This window comes from Centruroides vittatus, unplaced genomic scaffold, assembly GCF_030686945.1.
Source record: "Centruroides vittatus isolate TY-2023 unplaced genomic scaffold, ASM3068694v2 contig_884, whole genome shotgun sequence".
NCBI lineage: Eukaryota > Metazoa > Arthropoda > Arachnida > Scorpiones > Buthidae > Centruroides > Centruroides vittatus.
In genome coordinates this window covers 3355904-3381476 of record NW_027122576.1, presented here as the reverse complement: position 1 = coordinate 3381476, position 25573 = coordinate 3355904, and the positions used below count along the sequence as shown (strand labels likewise).

General features: G+C 31.0%; 1 protein-coding gene across 1 annotated transcript; it reads left to right on the top strand.

The window, feature by feature from the left end:
- The first annotated feature begins 1983 nt into the window (after positions 1 to 1983).
- LOC136983712 (RCC1 domain-containing protein 1-like) lies at positions 1984 to 23810 on the top strand. The gene is made up of 6 exons (XM_067280542.1): positions 1984 to 2171; positions 2241 to 2492; positions 7400 to 7538; positions 10970 to 11091; positions 16090 to 16275; positions 23651 to 23810. The coding sequence occupies exons 1-6, from the start codon at positions 2024 to 2026 to the stop codon at positions 23806 to 23808; spliced, it is 1005 nt and encodes a 334-aa protein (XP_067136643.1). The 5' UTR covers positions 1984 to 2023; the 3' UTR covers positions 23809 to 23810.
- The last annotated feature ends 1763 nt before the right edge of the window (positions 23811 to 25573 follow it).

The window sequence follows — 25573 nt, the reverse complement described above, 5'->3', positions numbered from 1 at the left end:
GTTTCCAGTGGCGTAGCTAGGAGGGGGTGCGGTAGGTGCGATCCGCACCGGGCCACTGGAAAGCGATGGGGGCCCCAAAATCACAGGAAAAAAAACCCGAAAAATTTTCACGGCAATCAGAACAAAGCAAAATTTGGCATTTGGCTGCTCGAGTTTCTGGGGCTCCTATTACACAGGAAAACCAGCAACTCAACTGTAATCTAGTTATACACTATATAAACCACTACACAAAAATATTTTAGTCCGTTTACGTAAACAAAACAAAAATATATATATATATACCTAACGCATCATTTATCAGACGAAAGAAATACGCCTTCTTAACGCCCGCAATTTTGCTGGATCCTGTTTCGGAAGTGGACCTTGAAAACGCTCCGGAAGAAATCGACAAAAAAGAATTTGCTCTTGAACGAAAACGGCTTCGAGACTTCGTTGCTGTATCTTCGGAACTTAACCTGATTTGTCAAGATGGACCAATGGAGCTTCTGAATTTTATTCATCGATACAAATTGATCGATTCGGTACCGAATATTGAAATCGGTCTCCGAATCTTCTTAACGAGTGGAGTTAGTGTTGCAACTTGTGAGAAAAGCTTTTCCAAGCTGGGGCTAATTAAAAACTACCAGACATCGACAATGAGCAACCTGAAAAGCTACTATATGTCAATGATTCGTATAATAAAGTACGGTACGTGGATAAATTTATTTAGTTTTGAAATGCAAAATTAGAGAAGTTTGGAGATATTTGTTAAAATAAGAATTTATTTAGTTTTCTATATTCGCATGCATTTTTGCATTACAGAAACTACTAACAGAGACTCCTTTTTTTTTTTTTTTTTTTTTTAACTCTTTCCGCCCTGTGGGCACTAAGAGGGTCTCTTTAAGTAGGCCCATTATGGGTTCGGCCAGGCCCACAATGGGGCGACCGGGTGGTGAGGGACGGGGACCGACATATCCGAACGGACCATCCCCCGAAAAATTCCTGGGGATTATTCGACCCGTTCGGATTCGATCCCGGGTCCCCGAGAGCGGTAGGCTACCACCTTTACCGCTCGGCCATCCGACCGTCACTAACAGAGATTCAGAGCAAACATCTTTATAAATTAATAATAGATCGAGAAAAGAGAACTACTCTCACAAACTTTATATATTATGTAAAGTAAACCTTCAAAAGTATTTGCAAGAGATAGCTTCTTTCATTTAGGAACTTTCATGTGCAAATAAACTAAATTTAATTATTTTTATAGAGAATTAAATAAGTATATTTATATTCATTAAACAGTAGACAATATCAACAAGTAGAAATATCAACTTTCAACTTTGTTTATTGTTTATTTTATAATAAAATAATTATTCTTTATTAAGTTACATTACTATCAATTATTATGAAATATTAATTTAAATGACTGAAAGTTTTAATTTCAATCACTATATTTTATTTTAAAGTTTAATGTGTGTTTTAGTCCACAAATAACATATTATAACATTTATTCTGTTTAATAAATTACATAACGTCAGTAAACTAAAACTTTACCATAAACAGTCTTTTTTTTTTTTAACTCTTTCCGCCCTGTGGGCACTAAGAGGGCCTCTTTTAGAAGGGGGGCCATTATGGGTTCGGCCAGGCCCACAATGGGGCGACCGGGTGGTGAGGGACGGGACCCGACATATCCGAACGGACCACCCCCCGAAAAATTCCTGGGGATTATTCGACCCGTTCGGATTCGATCCCGGGTCCCCCAGAGCGGTAGGCTGCCACCTTGACCGCTCGGCCATCCGGCCGTCTAAGTAGGGTACCTTTGTAACACATCCGTTGTTACATCCTAACTAAAAAAAAACCAAGTTTTTCAATATTAAATTTTTCAGACATTTTATTTTAAAAATTGTATATAAAAAGTTCGTATTAATATCATGTATAATCACGAAATATTTAATGAAATATTTTTAAAAAATTTGTGTTAATATACTTGTCTGGCAACACTGTTTCGACTTCGGCGATTCAAACATGTGAGGAAAGTGACGAGATGTTGGGTTTTCTTTACTTTGGCTTCGACGCGTTTAATCATTTAGGCAAGAAAAAATCCGACGTATTTAACACCGTCCAATTTCGAAACAAGGAGCACGTGGTTAAAAAAATTTTTACGGGATGGTCGTCAATATTTTATTTGACGGGTAATTTTCTTCGTAACAATATTATTATTAAAATATAATGTAAATAATACAGTTTTTCATATATTTTAGAAGATGGAAGTTTAATTCATTTCGGATTGAGTTCAGAAAAAACGGATCCTGTTCTGTGTTCGTTGGAACACGAAGTTAAAAACGTGGTCTGTCAATGGAAATCCACATTTTTAATTAGTGTAGATGGAAAATTAATGTGTTGGGACGAAGATGATTATTCGTCGCCGCCAAATGTATTAAACGAACAGACGGAATCGGTGTTTGTAACAGAAGTAGCTGTTGGAGACATGCATTCTCTAGCTCTTACTAATGGTAAACATTGTTATATAGTAAATAAAATACTAGTTTAATTAAAGTCACCATGCAGTTATAACGTATAATTATGTATATAACATATACAGTGCCGTGCCGTGACATTTGATGATAGGGAACCTGTGTTTCTGTAAGAAGCAGACTTACAGGGGCAATCAATTAATTGTGCGTCAGGGCCCGTTCGTATTTGTTTGTTCGATAAGCCAGTAAAAACCGTACACTTCTTTAAATGTATTTTTAATAGATTATCTGACGTACTTAATAAATAAGAAAGTTCAATATAATTACCTCTGTTATTAGATTCAATAAATTCCCTATGCCCTCTACGTGCCAATTCTTGCTTTGAGGAAAAACATACAACGTCTATTAATTGAGATATACCTATTAATTGTAATTATCTTGTTATAATTTTCAATATTTATTTTATATTGTCTACCAATAATAAATTCTATTCCTCTTTGATTTCCAAATTGCTTCAATTTTACGAAAGAACTGTCATTCGTCATAAATTTTATTGTCAAAATGTCAAAACTTTTTTGTCGACGTATTTATATTTAATTTAGGCATTGGTCTTTCTCTTTTAATAATGCTTTCTTTTTCATTATATGGTCTTGAGCCAAAACTTTTTTAAAATAAATTTTTGAATCACTAGCCACGATATAAGGGCTAAAATTAAAATTATCAGAAAAACTTATTTGGTAAAACAAAATGTGTGATGAATATACATGCCTAGTACAAAAAATTTTTCAATTATATGAATATACTTTTAAAGAAACTTATAATTAAATATAACTTTGTGAAGAAACATACATAAAAATAACAAAATATTCTTTACTTTTTAAATCTTAAAACAATCCACTTAGTGAAATAGCTTCCTACGAGTGGCTAATGAATGGAATCAGAGACGTTCTGGTAGGTGTGCGGTGCGTGCAAGCACGCAGGTTGTCAAATCCCGAGGGTGCCGATGCCAGTCAATGTCAAATGCCTCTTTTGTCGCATCACTAGTATACCTCAAAGGATGCGACAGGGTTGTTGTAAATTTTAAACATTTCTCACCATAGCTGTAAAAATCTAAATATGTTAAACTTAACAGATTGTCCGTCGTTCGTTTTCTAACTAATTCGTTTTAGGACCAAGTGTTCATGGAAATTTCCAAAATTTACAACTTTTTGGTCACTCTCATTGAACTGGAAAAATTTCTGTCTTTATTACATCTAATATTATGAAGAGATCAGTCCCCACTGTACTCGGCAAGAGATTGGGTTCGGTTAAGCTTCTGTTTAAGTAAAATTTCGGCTCTTTCATCAGGGTTTTATTTATGTCCCCAATTCCCTAATTGCTTAATTATTTAACTACTTCTTAAGTAGAAGTAAGTTGAAACCAGTTACTTTGTACTTGAATATTTGTAATCTTGGGAAAAAAGTGGAAATACAAATTTTTATGACAACCGATACATAAATCGTAAATTTAAGGAAAATAAATTCTAGAGCTATTTTTGTACCTTGTACGTCTCATTCATTAAATTTAGTTGTAAATGATGCTGCCAAAGTAACAGTTAATTTTTTTTAACATTATAGAAGAATTGTACACGTTTTTTCTGCACCCCCTTACAGATGGGACATACTAAATTGTAATATCACTGGTTTAACATTGAAATCCGTAAGTAATATAAGATGGGAGAGCAGAATAAAAATATCAAATATTTTAATGGATTTTTTTAAACTTCTTTCAACTATACAGAACTATCAAAAAAACATGCCAGTAAACTCCTATCGGTTGTGTTAAATAATAAATCCAGTCTATTCATTCACATAATGGGGCGAGGGCAGCCGAATATCTAGCAGGCAGGCAGCTAACAGCCCAGAACCGGTCCTGGATAGAAACATTGGAAGCGTTATACGCGTGTAGCATCCGGTGACGTGTGTGAGGTTGGTGCTCTGTAAAGCATATGCGCCAATGCCTATAATCTGGCTGCTTGGAAGCTGGCCTGTTTCGACATTCCAGCTCTTTCATTCCGCCACTGATATTCGAATATACAATAGCAATCTTATCGTTTTTTTCACATGTAGTATAGAATTTTTTTAATAAGATACATAATGCAGTTATAATAAAATATTAATTTTAATTAATTCAAAGTATGTTAAAATATGAAAATTTATATTTTAGAAACTACAAGGGAAGGTCATTGGAAGGTGGAAGCGGTGCTTCTGCTGCTTCCAATGACGGCACGCCACTGAACATATATAACTACTAACATATATGTATGTTTAAATATTTACAGACAAATTCGCCCAAGTAGGGATCACCATCCATTAGTTTGTGTTCCAGACGATACATTCTCAGTGACCGACCTTTCTTTTTAGGCTACGAGGTGTCGAAAAAAGCTAAAAAGTTCTTATTAAAACACAAACTAGCTTTTTAGCTTTTTTTGACGGCTTGTAGCCTGAAAAGAAAGGTTGGTCGCCAAGAATGTATCGCCTGGAACACAAACTAATGAATGGTGATCCCTACTTGGGCGAATTTGTCTGTAAATATTTAAACTTAAAAATAACCATCGGACGAAAAAATAACAAAATATATGTATGTTATAATTGCTTGATTGACTTATGTGTACAGGGTTTGTTTAATAAGTAGCGGGACTGAAGTCATAAAAAGAAATTTATTGAAGGTACATGTACAATGAGCTAATAATCTTCAAAATATGACCTTCCTGCATCATTATACTGCTGCCAATGCTTTTTCCAGTCTTCGTACACTTCCTGGAGAGCAGCAACCGAAAGGCTGTACGGGCACCCCCATCAAAGCCGCTTGGACTGTCTCGGTCATTCCGAAACAATGTCCTTTTGGGCTCCTGTGATACGAAAGAACAAAAAGAAGTTGGAGGGAGCCACATCTTGACTGTAGGGTGCCAGCCAACCTACAGGCAGTGTTGACACATTGTACTTCCCTCACAGTTAGCGACGTGTGACTGGGTGCATTGTTGTGATTGAGCATCCGGCTTTCAGATGCAGTGGACTCTAATTCTGAAAAGTTCTTGCACTTTGGCCGCATTTTCATCGGTTTGGGTCGCTGTCGGATGTCTGGTGCGTTGTTCGTCTTAAACGTCTGCTGGTCATCTTTGAATTTTTTATGCCACTCAAAAACACATGTTCTGGACATGGCTTCGTCCTTATCAGCCTCATGAATCCTATCCAAAGTCTCAGTAGTGGATTTGTCCAATTAAGTGCGAAATTTGATGGCAAAATGCTTTTCGGCAGTTCACTGCATCTTGACTCAATGTGAGCACTAAACACACTTTCACTTAGGGTGCAATCTTCACAATCCAAAGGCTCGGAGACAACTGAGTTGGGTCTCGTAGCTTACGTGACATCCCCCACCACCGAACCTGCCCATAAAACCATCCTTCATCCCTTCCCATTAACAGGAAAAGATCAGTCTGGATACTTATTGGACAAACCCTGTATATATACAGTCAACACAAAAAATGATTGGCACAGCATAAATTTATCACTTTTAATAGACAAAAATATAGTTTGAGACTTTCTACAACTTATGTGTTCTATACTGCAAACCATTATTTTGTGTTTTCATACGTTTATTTATATTTTAAAATATAAATGATCGTAAAAAAAAAACACTAAACAAAATACCATCCAAAATTATGCAAAAAAAATTGTTGGCAGTGTCAAACTTTGTCATATAAATGTATAATTCTGCATTATACAAACACTTTGTAGAGCCTCCTTTTTGTTTAATAACTGCTTTGCAAGAACAAGGCATACTTGCAACTGGTTTTTCTTAGACTTTAGCTCGGTTTTGTTCTTTGCCGACTGTGTTGTCTGCTTCAACTCCTCTTTGTTTTTGGATGTTGCTTGGCTGGCTTTTATTTCTTTGTACAGATGTATGATGGGATTTAGATCTGGTGACCATTCTAAAATGATAATGTTCCAAGATTTCAAATATTCTTTTAATATCTAAATGCTTTGCAGACGCTGAAAACTTATTGAAAGTTTCACTAACTAACTAAAAATTCATTAACTATTGAATTTTTAGTAAGTTTTAGTAATTTATAATGTAGACATTATAAATTACTGTTTGTTCTGTATTAAGATAGCTGTGGAAATAAATAGTAAATTAAAAATACATTACCATTAATTGTTGTTTAATTATAGAAATAAAGAGAAACAAGCAATTATTTATTGTGACATTGTCATAATGCTGGGCTGCAATTTTTTATCAGTGTTCTCAATTTTTTTAGTAGTGTCTTGCTGCTGTACATCGTACTTTTTCCTGTTAGCAATAGGTCATCTATCTAACTCGTTTCGGGGGAAAATTTTTGAATTGAAATAACACGACTTCCAGTCGAAATCTAAAGTTTGTATTTAATTAATCGGGCTTCTCGTCCCTAAGCTTTCCATATCTGGTCTCATCCATCTAATTCCATTCTCGAGATTAAGGAAGGATGGACAGACAGACGATGGTAATTTATAGGTCCACAATTTTTTCAAATTGCAGCCCAATTCTTTAATCAAAGAGATAATTTCCTAAATAAATTTAAGTAAGCATGGATATCAACTCAGAAATAATGTTGTAATTGGAAAGACAATTTGATTATATAAATTTAAAAGTAAATTATGTTTTTAATAATATACTAATAGTAATTTTTGCTATCACACACTTAACCTGCACTTCTCAAATTTTATGAAATGTTTTCAAAATAATTCTTTGACTCTAATATTACTTAAGAAAGTGTTTAATTAAATTATATGTAAATGCAGAATAATTTTTATATTTTATATACTTTATATTTTCATTAACTTTATATTTTTTTGTTTATTGATGCTTTTAGTTCATTGATTAAATATAAAAAATAATGTAATATATTTTTAATGTTTTAATTTTAATAGATGGAACTTTATTTTCTATATGTAAAAACAAGATAGAAAAACTTCCATTTAATCTAGTTGTAAATTCTGTTTGTTGTGGAAAAGAACACGTTCTCTGTCTCACTGCAGATGGAAAAATATATAGTTATGGATTAGGAAGGTAAAATATATTTCTTTAATTTATTAAAAAAAGTAATTTTTAGTAATAGCAAAAGTGATTGTTTTGATGATACTAAATATTAACACTTTTGGAAGTATTATTTTTTATTGAATGTTGTACAATATTAATCTTTCAACATTCAAAATAATGAAATAATGCACAAAGTTAAACAATCAAAATTTTTATAAATAGATATATTTTCATCCAATATTGTTCATCTTGCTATGATTGATTGCTCGCTGTTTACTCCAAAATAACAGTACAATACATAAAACAGTAGACTCTCACTAATCTAGCCATTTCTTACACAGAGGGTGTCATATTACTGAGAGTGTATAGGACCAAAGGCAATGAGTTACCCTTCAGTACTGATTTTTTTTGGAGATAGGCAGGCAAATATGGTGTGCTGAAATGCAATACACCTATCCCTCGTTTTACACGGTACTTCTTTTACACGTTTTCACTTTTACACGGTTTAAAAAATAAATGTAGAAAATAAACTGGCTATGATCAAAAGGAACAATTTTTAACTCTAATCTACATCTATATTTCAATCCACCTTATTTATATGCTGTAGTTGATATTTAGGATACTAGGTGACAGTTTTATTTCAATCCGTCAAATAGTAACCGATAAACCGATATAGGGTACTCCCCCATATGCATGAAGTTGCATTCATTGCACACAGTTTTAAACCAGAAAATTTTAATTTTTCATATTCATAAGTAACAAACGATTACATTATTTTTAATTACATTTTTTACATTACATTACATTACATTACACAATTACATTACATTTTTATGAATCTTTTAGATTTTATTTTTTTGTTCCTTTGTACTTTGTATTTAATTAATAATTAATTAATTACATTTTTTACATTACATTACATTACATTAACAATTACATTACATTTTTATGAATCTTTTAGATTTTATTTTTTTGTTCCTTTGTACTTTGTATTTAATTAATAATATTTAATTAATAAAAATAATAATTTAATTAATATATTTTTTCCCTTTCAATATTTTTGTTTGATTTATGTATCTTTAAAAAATTGAAAAAATTTCATAATTAATAAACAACGAAATTATGCGTTTCTTGCATACTTTTCGATTTACACGGTTTTACATTCAAAAAGATACAAATTCGATTTACACGTTTTTCTCAGGAACCTATCTTCCGTGTAAATTGAGGGATAGGTGTACTGTACAAAGAAATGAAACCGAGTAAACAGGAAAACAGGATGTGTGATGTGACTAGTGTTGCCATCTTTAAGTCCTGCTTCAGGTCAATTCTTTCTTCTAGAACCTCCTGTATATATACACTTGTGTGAAAATAAATGTTTTATTGTGTGAAGGAAAATATAAATTTTTCGATACAATTCTTCTCATATCTGTAATGGTCATATTCATAGTGAAGAATCCACAGCTACAGGTAGAAGTTAATCAATAAGAATTAACTTTACTTTTACTATATGAACCTCTATTGGTTAACTTCTGCCTCTTACAATTGATTTGTGGTTGTTAATGTAGCTGCGTTATCGAATTTAAATTGAGTTCACTGAAACAGATCCTGTGGATTTCTCAATTATTTCGATATTTGACTTTCTTTAGAAAGATAAATCAATATTCTTATATACTGATAAATGGTTAAAATATTGCAATATGAAGTACTGCAACTAATAAATTTTAAATAAATTGATGTTTATTTGATTGAGGAGGGGCAGTGCCCAAAACGTGTTATCGTATTTGTGACTCGTATCAACTAAATAAAGATGGAATACCGCCAAGTGTTGAAATGGTAACACGACTTGTGTTTGTGAATCAAAAATTAATAATAAATTTTAATAAAAAAACAGGTTTTATTCACTCAATAGTTACAATCAAATCATTTATTAAATAGTATGACTTTAAACAATAGTTGCTCGAATCTTCTTTTCAATATTAACAAATTATCCATTACTAAATTAAGGTAAAACTCTGCAATAACAAAAATTTTTATTTAAAATTTGTTAAAAAATTCTTCAATGCTTATTAATAAAATAAGCTTAGTGAATCAGTATCATTATAACGTGTATTTATGTGATGTTTCCTATTATTTTCAATGGCTTTGTAGCTTTTGAACAGTGCTTACAGCTAGGTATTAATGTACTTTTGATTCAAAACTGCCATACTATACTCACCTTTAATACCAATACCTTCTGAAATATTGTTTCAGATTAGGAAACAATTTCCAGATTAACAAAATAAATTTTCCACAAAATAGGTTTAAAATTTCTTTGAGTTAAACAATTTTATTTCCTGCAATAATGATAACTTGATAGAAAAATGTTATTAATTCTTGTGATTTATGAAATGGTTTAAGTATTTTCTATTGAAATGAATTTTTTGTTGTTGAAAACATAAATGATACATAACATTTTACTTTTTAATATTAAAATTATATCATTACTAATTATATGTGATATGTTGCAAATATAAAAAGCCAATATTTATTAACATATGGTATGATCAATGGGATGATTTTCATGCCAAATACTGTATAATAAAATGGAGAAAAACATGTATAACGCCGATCTCAGTGTTTTCTCCATTATATTAAACATTTGGTATATTGATATATAGCATTGAAGTCTAGAAACTGCATAAAAGTAATACAGACTAATGATAATTTCCTGTACTAATCAATATAAGTAACTAGTTTCAAAAATATTTAATATATTAGGTTTTATTTATGCTCTAAATATTAGACAGTTTAGGTAAGAAATTGATTTTTCTACTTGACTTTTAATTAGCAAACTAAATTTATAAAAGTGAGTTACAAGGATAATTAGTATGTAAAAAGTTTGTATAAACCAGGGGTGGCCAACTTTTGTGTATATAAGATCTACTTTTTATCTTAAAAATGTGTCACGATTGACTTGTCATAGGCATAGTCTAAGTGGAGAGGGGGAGGTGTGAAATACATACTATGTTTATACACTGTGTTTCAGTACAAGGTTCACTCCCTATGAGTTGAGTCATAACTGCACGCATATTGTTGCATTTGCGCGTTAGTTCACACGTTGCATTCAGTTAATACATTGCGAGCAATCGACCAAAATTGGCTTCATGATCGACTTGTTGGCCACCCCTGGTATAAACTATCTTAATAATTTCCTAATAACTACAAAACAATTAAGGAAAATAATTACATTCCAACGTCATAAGAAAACAAAGAACTTTCCTGTGTAATTTGAAATTAATAAATTCAAATTAATGTTAATGATTTAGACTTGAAACCAATTTTGATATTTATGGTATAAAATTTATAATCATTACTCACATTTAATGAATAATACATTAATGTTTCTTACATTTGTATAAGTTATTTTCTACTATTTATTTAATTCATTTCCAATGTCAATAGATGAATTTTTGTTTGAATAGTCGAGGACAATTGGGGCATGGAACGACAGAAAATGAAGAAAGTCCAAGAGTAGTAGAAGCATTAGAAGGAATTCCAATCAAGATGATAGCTACTGGAGGATGGCACTCAGTTGCTCTTAGTAGTAAGTTTAATACATTATTTAACTTTAATATCATAATTCAAATAACATTTGAAATTTATAATTTAATAGTCATTTCAAATGATTTTTTATTAGATATTAGATAAATAAGTGTAATAGATAGCATAATATGAATCACAAATATAATTGAAATCAATAAAATATATTTCTTTTTGGCTGCAATTTGAAAAAATTGTAGACCTATAAATTCTCATCGTCATTCATTTGCCCGTCTGTCTATTCTTAATCTCGAGAACTGGGTTAGACAGATGAAATCCGAGACCGGATATGGAAAGCTTATGGGCAGGAGAATTAACTATATAAGAACTTCAAATGCAAACTAGAAGTCACATTGTTTCAAATAAAAAATTTTCCTTGAATGGAGTTAGATATATGACTGGCACCACTCCATTGCTAATGGAAAAGTATGATGTACAGGAGCTAGTCCATGTCAATAGAGGGTTCTTTTTTGGCAGAGTTCAGAAATTTGTATACTTCCATTAAACTATCTATTCCTTTAGAAATATCTTCTGCTGGAAACCCAGCTTTAATGAAACTCTCCTGCAGAATCAATTATTTTTGTAATGAGAAATTCTAGAACAAATTTCCAGTAAAAATATTATGCAGCCATTGGGTGTGTGACTGGCATAGTGTTGAGGGAAATATGCCAGACATACATTAGTAAGGTTAATTTTAGGATGGCAAATGGGATTGTCTGAAAAGAGCATATCATATCAAGAGTTGCAATTCATGGTTCTCATTATTGTCTAGCCATTCTTTCATAATGGTACCTGTAATCCAAGCTTTTATGTTAAATCACAATAGACTAGGCATAAACATTTACTTGTAGTAAATATCATTGTCTCAAGCAAGCACCTCTTCTAATCACTGCTGGTTTTTCAATCTCACCTGTCTCATTTGTCCAGATAAATAGAGTTAAATATCCTTGGATATTTCTCCAATATATTTAACTCCTCCCAATGCTAGTTATTATTGGCACTAATAAAAAGAACAGGCCCGTTTCATCACATTATAAATGTCTTTTGAATCATATCCTGCTGTCAACTTTTCAATGTCTTCAATAAAAAGTTAAAAAACAATGGGATTGGTAATATTTTAAAATATTTGTAAATTCTGAAAATAAAATATTTTCAGATTAAAAGATGAGTAAAAAGAAACTACTCTTTTATGACCAACTTTGAGTGATTAGCAAACAAATGGTTAACAACAGATACTAACTTCAACTAGAACCAAATTTTTGTTGTTTATTACTTTCAAAATCTACAAATGCATTTTGCCTTAGCCTCTTCAGTGGATTATCTAACAACAAACAACTTGTTCATTTTATACTGGTTACTCTTTCAGTTTATTACGAATTTGCTATCATCATCATTAGCTTGATTATGTACGGAATGTAATGTTGTGAACTGTCTGAAGTTCTTCAAACAACTATTTGGAGGCTTTAAAAATCATTTATTCCTAATTTTGTAACCACTAGCAGAGCTGCTTAAAGTATTGATCTAGAAATTCCTTTTTCATATATATTTACAGTTCATTCAAAAACAACTTCATTAATCTTTTCATTTCAAGTACATTTTTCTAAACATTTCATTTGTGCTGCTGTTCCTTCCAACTGTTTTTCTTCTTTTCTTCTTCTTCTCAGAATGTCATATATTTGAGTCTTTTGATTGAATTTTATTGTCATTTCTTTAACTGGTTACTTTTCTTTGTCACATTCTTCAATTATTTAAATTTTTCCTTCAGTGTAGTTCCAGATATCTGAAACCAAATGCTGTCAAATGTGACTGTTTAAAGATGAATAAAGAAATCACTATAGTATATTGTTAAGAAAAAATTCACTTTTACTTAATCTGACAGATGTTATCTTGACTGCTATGAGTATTGTAAAAATTTTGAATGAATCATGCATAGTATACAGTTTAGCCATGTTAGCATTACTGCTGGCACAGCATATTTTTAGATAAAATTCCTCTGTTGGATCAAATACAAAGACAAATTTATTGTGATCTGACTTCTTGAGAAATTTTAATACTCTAATTAATCATTAACTTCATTCTCTGTAATTACCAACAATGTTAATGAACTCTGTACTAATTAGTTACTAATTATGCATAGTTTGTACCAGAGCTGTGAAATTGGAATAAGAAACAGTCATTGCTAGAGAAAGTTTGCGGTGTCATGCATGAGTAGCCAGGAGATCTTTTCAGATAGACTGGCTGCCAGAAGATTGCTGCTCGTTTAGCACCACCCAGGGGTCATGTGTAGGGTACTTAATGGTTAAACCTACGGACATGAGCAACACCAACCCCCCGTTAAACCGTGTCAGGACAGGCCATGGCAGGTGTAGGGACTCCCTGTTCAAATGGAAGAAGGTTCCGAGCCCTGGGTGTGACTGTGGTGCTCCACGTCAGACTGTTGAGCACATTGCACGCGAATGTAGCAATGTGCTCAACGGGCTTACCCGGGAGACTGGAGCGACATATTAATGTCTACTTCAGAGGCCTTGAAGTGGATAAGCGAGTTAGATCTACAACTCTGAACGCTCTCTATATCTTTGTGTACATGTGCAGTCACACTTTTGTACAGTTTTACAATAGTTTAATTTCATTTAAATAATTCAAAGTTTATTCAATAATTAAGTTTTACAATAGTTTAATTGCTTATAGACTTACTGCTTCTTGTTCTTTTATTTCACTTATGGTTTTGTATTATTCCATTTTGTTACGCTTTGTTCGTGTCATGTATAAGCCATACGCTAAATAAATAAATAATTGCTAGAGAAGTTAGTCAATAAAAATATATAAGTACTTTCACTTTTGATAGCAATGCACGAGATTGACTTTGTTATGATAAATTATATTAATCCAGAATGATATTTCAAGTATACTTTAAATTATTATTTGGAGGCAAGAGTTAGACATCTAAAATTCTAGTTGTATAACTCTGATTTGTATAAGGAAAATTGGCAGCATTGTGTTATTTTATTCTTATTGTTTTTAACAAATTGTATTACTTGCTTGTTTTCAAGAACTCTGTTCTCAGAAACTCATTTGATTCTGCCCCTGGTTAATTCCAACAAAAACTAATATTAATAAAGATCATGTGTCCATGTGTCTTCACATCATGACCTTCATTTATCTGAAAAGGTTTTAACTTGTTCTTGGATTACAGGTTGTGTTCTACAATGGTCTGCAAAACCTGGAAGAAATTTTACTTATTTGTCTATAAATTTCTGCTTTATTGGGCTTCAATTTTTAAATTGCAGACCTATACATTTCCATGTAATCCATCCATCCTTTGTAAAAAAGATTTAAGTTTAAAAAACACTATAAACTATCCCAATGTTAAAATCGTGTGTGGCATCATCCATTATGAGATGTTATTTTAAAAAATAACTTTTATTCCTTTCATAAAAATCTATATATATAATCGAGACGAGTTGATAATAATAATAATAATAATAATCAGCGCAGAGCCTAAACGGTTAGGAGTTGAATGTTGAAATTTGGTACACAGTTAGGGTATGTCACGAGAACGCACACTAAGAAGGGATTTTTCGAAAATCTTCCCCACGAGGGAGAGGGACAGGTTTAAGTCTTAACACTTTCATCAACAATGGAAGAGTTAAGTAACAATGGAAGTGTCAACAATGGACATGTTAAGTAACAATGAAAGTGTCAACAATGGAAGTGTTAAGAGAAAGCGACGTGCAAGACTCAGATGCAGTTTTTTTCGTTTTTGCAGGAAATCAAAATATTTTTAGACCCACCTGAAAATTCTCTAATTAATCTGGAAACAGGGTAACCCAATTCTTGCATTCTGTGAAAACGGGTAAGGTTGACTATAACGTAATAATCTTAATCTTCGCTATCATTACTTTTGCCCGAGCAATGCCGGGCCTATCTGCTAGTTAATAATATAAAAGACTTAATTTTGAGGGTAGTGATGGGTTTTTTAAAATATTTTAATGCCAATAATGAGTGAAATTTTCATTAAGTCCAATCAATCTCACTTCAGATATGCTACATGGCACCTCTATCTCCCTATCTTTTCGAATTCCAATTTCCAAAATAATAACATCAATGCTCCTTATATACAAGTTATTGTTTCAAATTTCATTTCTTAATCTTTACCCATCCTGAGATATTAAATGAAATAGATGCAACACACACCCCACAAAATATTTTCCAATTTTTCTGATTATTTTAGGTTCAGGGGTATAAAGAGGTCAGGATTTGTAAAAAAAATAACATGGAGGGTCAAGTTTGACATGATTACATGATTTCCCATGTTAAATGATTATTGGATTATATCATACTATATTAATACTACTATTAATAATTAAATGTTAAGTAATGTTTACTATATTCTTGTATCAGACAGCAGGCTAACAGTTAGAATACGTAGGGCTACCACTTGTTCATTTACCTTTCGATTAAAAAAACACCTAACATCAATCAAAAACGATTGGATCACAACCACTTTCACAGCTTTTGTTCAATCAAGTTGAAGTGCACCTATGTATCATACAGGGTACTGTCAGGGGAAACATGTAATCTAGTACCTTATACAGTAGTACATCATTATATGTGCAATAAAATGCATTATGTTTACTTTCCGTAGTAATAGCTGTTATTGTTGTTCATGTGCAGAATGAATTCACAATGCCAAATATTAGTTTGTGTTGTACTGTAATAAAATAGTTAAATGTTAAGTTACACATTCATTAAATAATTAATAATAATTATGTACAGTACAACTTGATGATTACATATTACCATGTAAATTACATTGTAAATCATTTTTTCCTGACAGTCCCCCCATACAGTACATACATACATGCCATCTGGATGCACAGAAGCATCCTCTGGTGCATTACTTTTAAATAACCTATTTATTTTTACTTGTGTAATTTTATTTTAATTAAAAACAATTAGTTAATAAATAATTTGCAGATAATATGTGTTTCATATATTTCAGCTATAGGAGATATATATGTTTGGGGGTGGAACGAAAGCGGTCAGTTAGGTCTTCCGGCAAGTATTTCGAATAAAAAATTATCTGAAGTAGTGACATTTCAAGCAATTCCTCAGCTACTCGACTTCCCGCACGATGCCATTATAAAAACAGTTTCTTGTGGATCTAGACATACAGCAGCTATATCAGGTAACTCTTATAAATGTAATCATCGTTTTTAAAATATTTACGAAGCAAATTAAAGTTTATATAAGTTTAAATCGTCAAATTTATATATTTGATTTAATTAAAAACATGTGTAGGCTGATTTTGAATTTAATTTTGACACACATTTTGGTTTTTATCATGTTGAATATTTTGTTTTTGAATTCTTGATCAGTGTTATAAAATCAAGTCTTCAAATCCTTCAAATTTTAATCTGCTTCCAAAGTGTTTCAAATATCAAAAATAATTCTAGAATTATATTCCAGAAATATCTACGTTAAAATGTTACTCTTAATTAAAATTTAATTTTTTTCGACAAGTTTATGATTGCAATAACAATTTCATTTATCTATTATGATTTTATTCCTATGTAGTATGAATAATTACATGCATCTGCATACTTTACACATTAAAGTTAGTAATAATCTTCAGTTTGTGTATTTGTATGGAGGAAAAATATGATCTTTCAGAGTTAAATTTACTTACTTGATGAATTGAATACATGCAAGTACTTTTGATATTTCAGGCAGGTTACTTTGAAAAACTATTAACTTTTGTTAAATTCCTGTCTGATGTTTACCCCTCAATCTCATTCTTTATTGAGAAAGAGCAAAACGGAAAAATCACATTTTTAAATCTAGCCAAACATAGAATTGCCACTCTTCTATCTTACACTGTACCACACAAGTTCAATTTATCCCCATATATCGTACCACCTTTTTCCTTCCAGCCATCTGGGTATGTAAATGCTGTATCCACCCCTATTCAAAAGGCATAGTTATACTACTCATCTCCAACTTTGATACAAGATCTGCAATTAGTAGCTACTGCTGTAGGCAATAGTGGGTATACACACTCCAAATTTAAATATATCAACAACCTGTCCTACAGTTCTCTCTTCCTACCGACATCCATTCAATACTTAACAAATAGTTCGAGCTTACAAAAAATGTGGGGCCACACTTACCATGGGTGCCACAGCTAGAAAGTTACTAAGCCATTTAAATGAACACCAGGATGTCATAAAAAAATAACACACCTTCTACTGACCTTGAAAAAAATGTATTAGAAAATAATTTTACATCATGGATCCAAACTTTCATTTTTAAGTGATGTTTAGACTGCAGAACCCTGTTCCTGTGGGAGTCATTATATATGTCTTTGTTAAAACCCTGCAATTTTCCAATTTCAAACTCCAATATATGGATAACACTTTACAAAAGCTTAACTTTTATATTTTACTTATAAAAAAATGTGGTTAAATAAGATAAGATTAAAATACAATAAAGAGTTATATATTGTGAATGTCCTTCATATTTGTTTTAAATTTAAATCAAAACTTTGTCACTTTGTGTTTGAGTTCTAGAACTTATTATGCATTTAGGTTTAAAACAAGTTCTTATGTTTGGTTAATGTAAAGAATTTTTAAAAATCACTATTTGAATTTTGTATATTCTATGCTTGCCTGAGGATGACGTTTTGAAATGTTGAAAGCACTTACATGTTACAGTTCATCAAGTAAATAAATTTAATGCCAAGAGACAGCATATTTACTCCATATCATATATAGTATTCGGTGTCATACGAGTGTGTGTAAATCTTTGTCAATTGTGCATATTTATTCCTATCACTCCTATGAGTATGATGCTTGAAATTTTGCTTCTACTCTTGCGCATAACCAGATACAATTTGACTGTATTTCTGTATAAACTAAAATTTTTAATATTTCTAAGAATGTTTACAGGTTTTTTTTAAATGTACAGAAATTCTTGTTAAGAATTTGTTTTCAAATATCTAAAATTTCATGCCAAATTGCAAAATGTTTAACGATAGAATTGCTCTGTTGTTAAGCAAACTTCTATCAACATTACATCAATTATTAATAATGTTGTTCATTTCAGAGATTTCTTGCTTTATTTTTAATCTTATAATTACTAAAATATTTTTATTAAAGTTTATCATGACTATCACTTAAATTTAACAAACAAGTTAAGCTTTTCTTTAAAAGCAAATATAGTATAGATTTTAGTCTGTTTAATCCAGTAACACAGATATTGTTTCTTTTGGTTTTTCAAATTTTGCATTTATTATTCCATTGCTTTCAAAAATACAGGGTGGGAAAGAAGTCCTTAAAAATTGTAAACATTCTGTTCTGATAATTCTTCATTTTCTTTATAAATATGGTTGGCATGAGGAGGTTTTTGGCAATAGGATAAAGTTAGTTTCAACAATGACACTAGGTAATGTTGATATACAAATAACAATTTAAAAAAATGACTTTTAGTGTTACAGTAGAGACTCGTAAATCGGAACCCCGGTAATCGGCACGATTTTCAGTCAGACTGTGTCGTGCTGAATCGAACGTTTTTGATACTAAATTTACTTCTAAAGTATAATTTTCATGTTTTTATATTCTTCAATATATTTATTTTGTTTGTACAAAATGCAGAAATAATTTTTAACGATACGATAGCCTCGATTATTATTATAAAAATTTTCGTTAGGCTTAAAATTGACGAAAATTCAACACGAAGCAACACGTAACGGAGAAAAATTCAACGCAAAGAGACACGCAACGGAGAAAAATTTGAACATTGGACAGGTTAATATATTTTTTCGTACATAATCCATAATCGGAACAAATCCCTAATCTGAACCCCAGTCCCCAATTGATTCCGATTTTTGGTTCACTACTGTATTTCTCATGGGAGGTATTTAAATATCCAAGTGTTGCGATCAGGTCCTTCCACATTGTTGGAATTGAAAAATGCTATTTGCCGTGAAGTAACATCCATCGGATGTTGTTCCTCAGCTAAATTATGTTATACCTTGCAGTGGAGGCCACGTCAAACACTTGTCAATAATGAAAATGACTTCCAATGTGTTTATTGTTTTTATGTCATCATGGTTTTTGGAATTAATTATTTTCCTTCAACAAACCCTCCAAATAGCATTTCATTCTGATTAAAAAATTTATATAAAATGGAAGAATTAAGTTTTTACCTCAAGCTGAAGTTTTGTATTTCAGCTTGAGAAATTATAGTAATTTTTCTGTCTGCTGTCCATCTTCAGATGATTTAGTTTTATAATTGTTATCTTGGACTTAATTTGAGACTAATGATTGAACATAAAAAAGATTTATTATTTAAATCTTAGTGTAATGAGACATTATAAAATTGTCAGGTTTTGTATATTTTCATAAAAAATGCTGCTTTGCAAGATCAAAAAATTCACTCTGAGAGTATCATGGTATTTTAGAATAGTTTTATTCTTATTAGATTATATCCAGAAATTGTAGGATTAATTAAAGTTATTGGGCTGCAGTTTGAAAATATTGTAGACCTACAAATTCCTACTGTCGTCAAGTCTTTCCTTAATCTTGAGGATGGAGTTATACGGTCTCGGCTTTCATCTATGTATGGAAAGCTTAGAAGCAGGAGGCGATTAACTATATAAGAACTTAAGATGTAAACCAGAAGTCTCATATTTTCCCCTGAAAGGAGCTAGATAGATGACTGGCACGACCCCATTGCTAACAGAAAAGTATGATGTACAGGAGCAAGACACTACAGTACTAATTTGAGGTGGAGAGCATATATTTTAAATTAAAAATATGATCAAATATTTATTGTGACATCGTCACAATGCCAGGCTACAATTTTTACTCATTTAAATCATTTTATTCACTCCAAATCTACTGTTGAAAATCCTATTCACCTATGATAATGTGAGAACCTGGATTTAGAGAGCAGTAAAAAGGGCAATTAAATATAATATTTATATTTAATAAACGTTTTTTTTTACTGTTAATTTATAAATAGAAAGATAAAATTTTGCCTTTCCTGCCTTCCCACGGTTTAACAAAATAATTTAATCATATTAATAGGACTATTATATAGTGTAGGGCCATTAAGCCGCGGTGATTGGAGTCCAAATTGCTTAACCACAGCTTAAATATTTTTGATAATGCATAACTTACAATAAATAATAATCAAAAAACATTTATTTTTTTAACAATCTTGAAATTAATAATAAATTATTATTTAAGAATAACAAAACATATAAAAATATTTTATTTCACATCTTTCTGTAAAAATTACTAAATATTTATTCATAACATTGCATGGCACAATACAGTATTAAAATACTGTAGTAATTATTTGACATATAAACAAAATCACACATTAATACATTAACAATGTTATAAACATTTTAATAAAATTTTAATATTTTTTTATTTCCAATATAAAATTAAACATACAGTACAGTAATATAATAGTTTTTATTACACAATAACAAGTTTCAAACAGTTTATTTTTAGTAAAATACGAGGTGATGTCAGCTTGCTTCTTGTTCCTAGAAGCTCTCATCTTGGCATCTCTTATGAGAGACTTCAGCTATAGTGTCTTTACTTTATCTCGACACTCTCGTAGTACTCTAAGGCCACTTTGAGTCCTTTAACTGTATGTCAGCAGTTCTAGTTGGAGGTACTGGGAAGATCTTCATTGTAGTTTTCTTCAGCTAAAATGGAGGATGCAATTTGGACGTCTTCGTCTATCGTGGACCATGCTGCAAGGATTTCTAGTACTGGTACACTTGAGTGGACAGCTGACATCAACAGCCCAGAAGTACGAGAGGCAGAACAGAATTTTAATTACCCCAGCTGGTGTCAGGTCCCTGACTGAGATGAAGATTTTTTGATCCTCTTGTCTCCACCATCATAATACAGCATTTAAGCCATCTTGGACAAAGTGGATGAGGTTCACCAACCCCGGATCTCACAGTAACTTTAAATTTAATCTAAAAAACAGACAATTAATTATAAATCTAAAATGTTATTTGAATAATTGTAATTAATAGGAAATAAAATGCTCTTAATTTCTATTGATACTAACAGATTTTCTCGAATCAAGGTTCATCTTAGACTGATGACCAAAGAATGAATTTGAAAAAAAAATTGACTATTGAAAATTGTTAAATTTTTAATGACGATTATTTTAGATATATTTCCAACAAAAAATATCTGTTAAAAATATTTTTTAACAACTTTTGAACTCTCAAAGACAATGCAAATTATTTTGTTTAAGTATATACTAAGTGAATATTAGTTGTGGTTTATATCTGTATCAAAGTTGTTTTAAAAGAATAATTATTATTTTACTAAAATTCAAAAAGAAAGTATTTTAAAACTTTAAACACGTATAGAAAAACTATAAATTTTCTTTCAATGGCGACACTTATTGATTTCTTTATCGTTATATACTTTATCCTAAAAATAGATTATAGATTTTATAAGAAATCTCTAGTAACCTTGAACTGTCATCTGTTTGTGTTAAATACAATTGGAAAGTATTGACAAAGTTGGTTGTTATGTACTAAAATTTATGAAGCAAATAAGTTTCTATTAAAGACTGATTTGATGTTTGTCAGTTTTAATTTATTTTTATAATAAAAAGTAGGAATTATGATACTCCTATTAAGGCAGGGGTCCCCAACCTTTTTGTACCTAAGAGCACATTCTAGAATACCGGACGGACGACGGGCACCATTTATTTTTTCAAGGTGAATTTATATTTGGACATAGTTAACAGCGCCGGATTAAGCCTCTAGCGGGCCCTAGACAAAATTTAAATTGGGGCCCCATTTAAATAAGTTGCTTCTAAACAAATCTTATATAATGTGACTTTTTTAGTTAACGACTGCTGAAATTTCTAGGTCACTCCAAGTTACGGGCCCTACACGTTTCCCTACTTTGATTTTATGGTATTCAGAACAGACCGATTTACTTCATTTCAAGTATGGGAAATTGAATTGGTGTAGATTTGGCGGAGGGGAAAAGGAGATCGGTCGCATTTCGCTTTGTGCTTTCATCTGTGTTGGACGCCATTTCTACTTTTGAATGGTTAATCATTCAAAGTGAAAAAACTTTTACATAGCATTTTATCGAAAACCGAAATATTTTTATTTTTATCGTGGTCGCACAGTGGCAGGCACACGTAAAACGATTGGCGGACGCCATGGTGTCCGCGGGCATAGGGTTGGGGACCACTGTATTAAGGTGTCTCTGTCTGTTAATCTTAACTCTTAGTGATATTAATGTAAGAAAATGATAAAGCATTTTATTTTCATTTTGTCTCTTCAAATGCACTTAAATTATATCATTCTAAAAAGCCCATACAGTTTGATATATCAAATTTTAGATGGTGAAAAGATGTGGATATGTTTCATTTGTTTTGTAGGGGGATAGATATACAGGTATACAGGTTACACAAAAGCATGATGGAGGAATTGCTATAAAACGAATTATAAAGACAGTGAGATCCAATGCCCGTAAAATCATTTAAACTGCACATTCCTGTATACTTATTTCTCTACAGATGGATTCTTAAAATTATGCTGATGCATTCCAACTAAATTAATAGTATAAAAATAATATAATTTTATGTGACTTTATAATTTATATTTGAAATCATTTAATGTATATGTTAATTCTTAAATTGTCAATGGTTATCCTCATCTTGCAATGATAAGAATTGTTTGCGTGTGTAATCGGTTGCAATTTAATGAATTGAAACTTGAATAATAAGTTGGTAACTATACAACTAATTACAGTATTTGGTGATTAAAAATACATATATTTTTATTTAAACTATAAAGACATTCTGACTTTTCTGTTTTTTTGTCACAATATATACACTGTATTTTATCTGGATGATACAACATTTTGAAATCTGGTTAAGGTAAAAACATATCCTGTACATAATCTTACAAGGGAAATGTTATCCAAATTCTTGAGGACCATGTTATAAGTCTTGGTATGAACCTTTATTGAGCAAAATGAGAAAGTGTTTTCGAGAATATTCAGTTAAAAATATCCTGAGCAAGTTGAAAATAAATTTTGTGGAACTATAAATGGCATGGTTCAGCAATGCCATGCCACTTATGATGTCTCAATGAGTGAATTGAATTTTTTTTTTTCCAGATAATTGTAAATCACACGAGTTTATACAATTTGCCTATTTATTTTCTATTAAAAATGTGCACTTCTCTTCCTCAAATTATTCATAATATTCTTAAGTAATTAATAAATTTGAATTGTTATATATTGGGAGTTGTTAACTAATAATTTTTCAATATCACCTCAGTTTAATATTGTATATCTATAGTATAATTTGGAGTTTAACAATAAGAATCCTTTCTATATACTTAGTTATTTTCATTACACAATGGAATGATTCAAACATATATAAATATTAGTAAAATCTGTAATAATGGTTCTTGATTTAGTAAGATATTAATAGCTTTTTGTTTAACATTGAAATTATGTGAATCTGATTGATTAATAATTTTTGTATTTTAGAAGACGGACAGTTGTGGACTTGGGGTTGGAACGGGCATGACCAACTCGGCCTGAACAAGTCGACTCCGGTAGATTATCCCAACTGCGTACAGATACTGCCAGAATATAAAGTACAAAATGTTATCTGTAATTATTGGAATACAATTGTAGTTGTATGAAATTATTTTGTTGCACAAATATTATTTCAAATCAAATACAAAATAATAGAAGTACCACAAGAAGAAAAATATTTCAGGAAAGTAAGAATGACAGCCAACTGTAGCTGGCTTTAGCCTACCACCCGGGGAACCTGCGGTAAGTTGGACTGAATCGAAATGGAGAATCCAGAAATTTTTGACAGAAAATGGAAGATTGGGTTGCAATGTATTGAGAACAAAAACGTCTCTAGAGGAATTTATCTCATTTCTATTCATCAGTCAGCAGTAAGACAGACCCTGGATGATATAATCCTGCAATTGTCAAACTATGCAACAATTTTCTTTTACTGCTTCAAGAGTTATTTATTTTTACTTAAAATATACATTATATATAATCTTTGGATGATCAACTAAACAAACATGCTTTGAAAAGACTATTTTCTCTTCACAGTAATATGAATTACATATAACAGGAGTGCCCAGACTTTTTGCTGTAAGAGCCCCAGTTACCTACCTGAAAATATTGGGAGCCGCACTTAAAGTTCTTGGTATAAAAATAAATACATTATGATTCTGAAATTTTTTATTTTGACAATTTTTACATATTTATTAAATTTTTTTACTTACTCTTTCCTAGTTGAAGGTTATGAATTTGTAATGCTGAATTACTGAAAAAGGAATTAATAAGAAGTTCAATTTCTAATTATCAACCTGATAATTAGAAATTGAACTTCTTATTCTTTTAGATGTTGGTTGGCTAACTGTAAACAGAACTTTGATTTAACCAATTTCGTCGTCGAATACAATGATTCGACGGCATGTGTCAAACCAAAAATTGACAGTAAACGATGCAATGCATTTTTTAAATTGTTGTATTTAATTATTGATATACATTTCCAAAATTCGTTGATTGATTTTGCCGATTTATGTAACATTTGGAGACCTTGATCTTGCATTTTAATAATATAAAAACATTGTTAATCGCATCGATTTCAGACGGATTTAATAAAAATGCAATTGATGGTTTTAATGCTACCAAATCTGCAAATTGTTCAACAGGTTTTTAATTTTGTTTGATAGTAAATGATGGTTACAGGAGGAATATCAGATTATGAAACACTTACAAAAGTGATTGAATGTTTTTTCTCTCTATTATATCCTTTTGGAAAAGGTGTATTTTTCTTTTAAAACTGAAAATGCTTTGACTTAATTCTGAAATATTTTTGTCCTTACCTTGCAGTGATAAATTTTAAAAAATAACAAATATTTTTTATTTATTAGTTGAGCCACAATTAAATTCTTGAAGAGGCGCATGCGGCTTGCGAGCCAGTTTGGGCATTGTTGATGGCATATAATATTGACTTGTGTATAATGTATGTAATCTTTAAAGTTTGAGAAAACAATGCAGCTATGTGTATAATATTTAAAAGTGTCTTGTATTTTAAATAAAATTTCAATGTAGATTTATTTCTAACTGAGAAAAGTGCTTACTGAAGTAATTCACTATATTTTATTTTCATCTTAACATTTTCCTGTCCATAGATATGAGTAAATTCTTAGTCATTTACAGCATTAATAAATATTTAATTTCTGTAAGTAACTGAATCTTTCACTAGAGAAATAATGTTCTAATTTTGTTTGTATGTAAAGCAGTTTGAATGGCATCTTTATGCATTTCTTTAAAGAAGTGCTCCATGCCACTGAAGGTTGAACTAGTCCCACGGTGGTATGCTGTAAGTGTGAATGGAATTGTCTTTACTATTTGTGACGAGGGAGTACGGATACA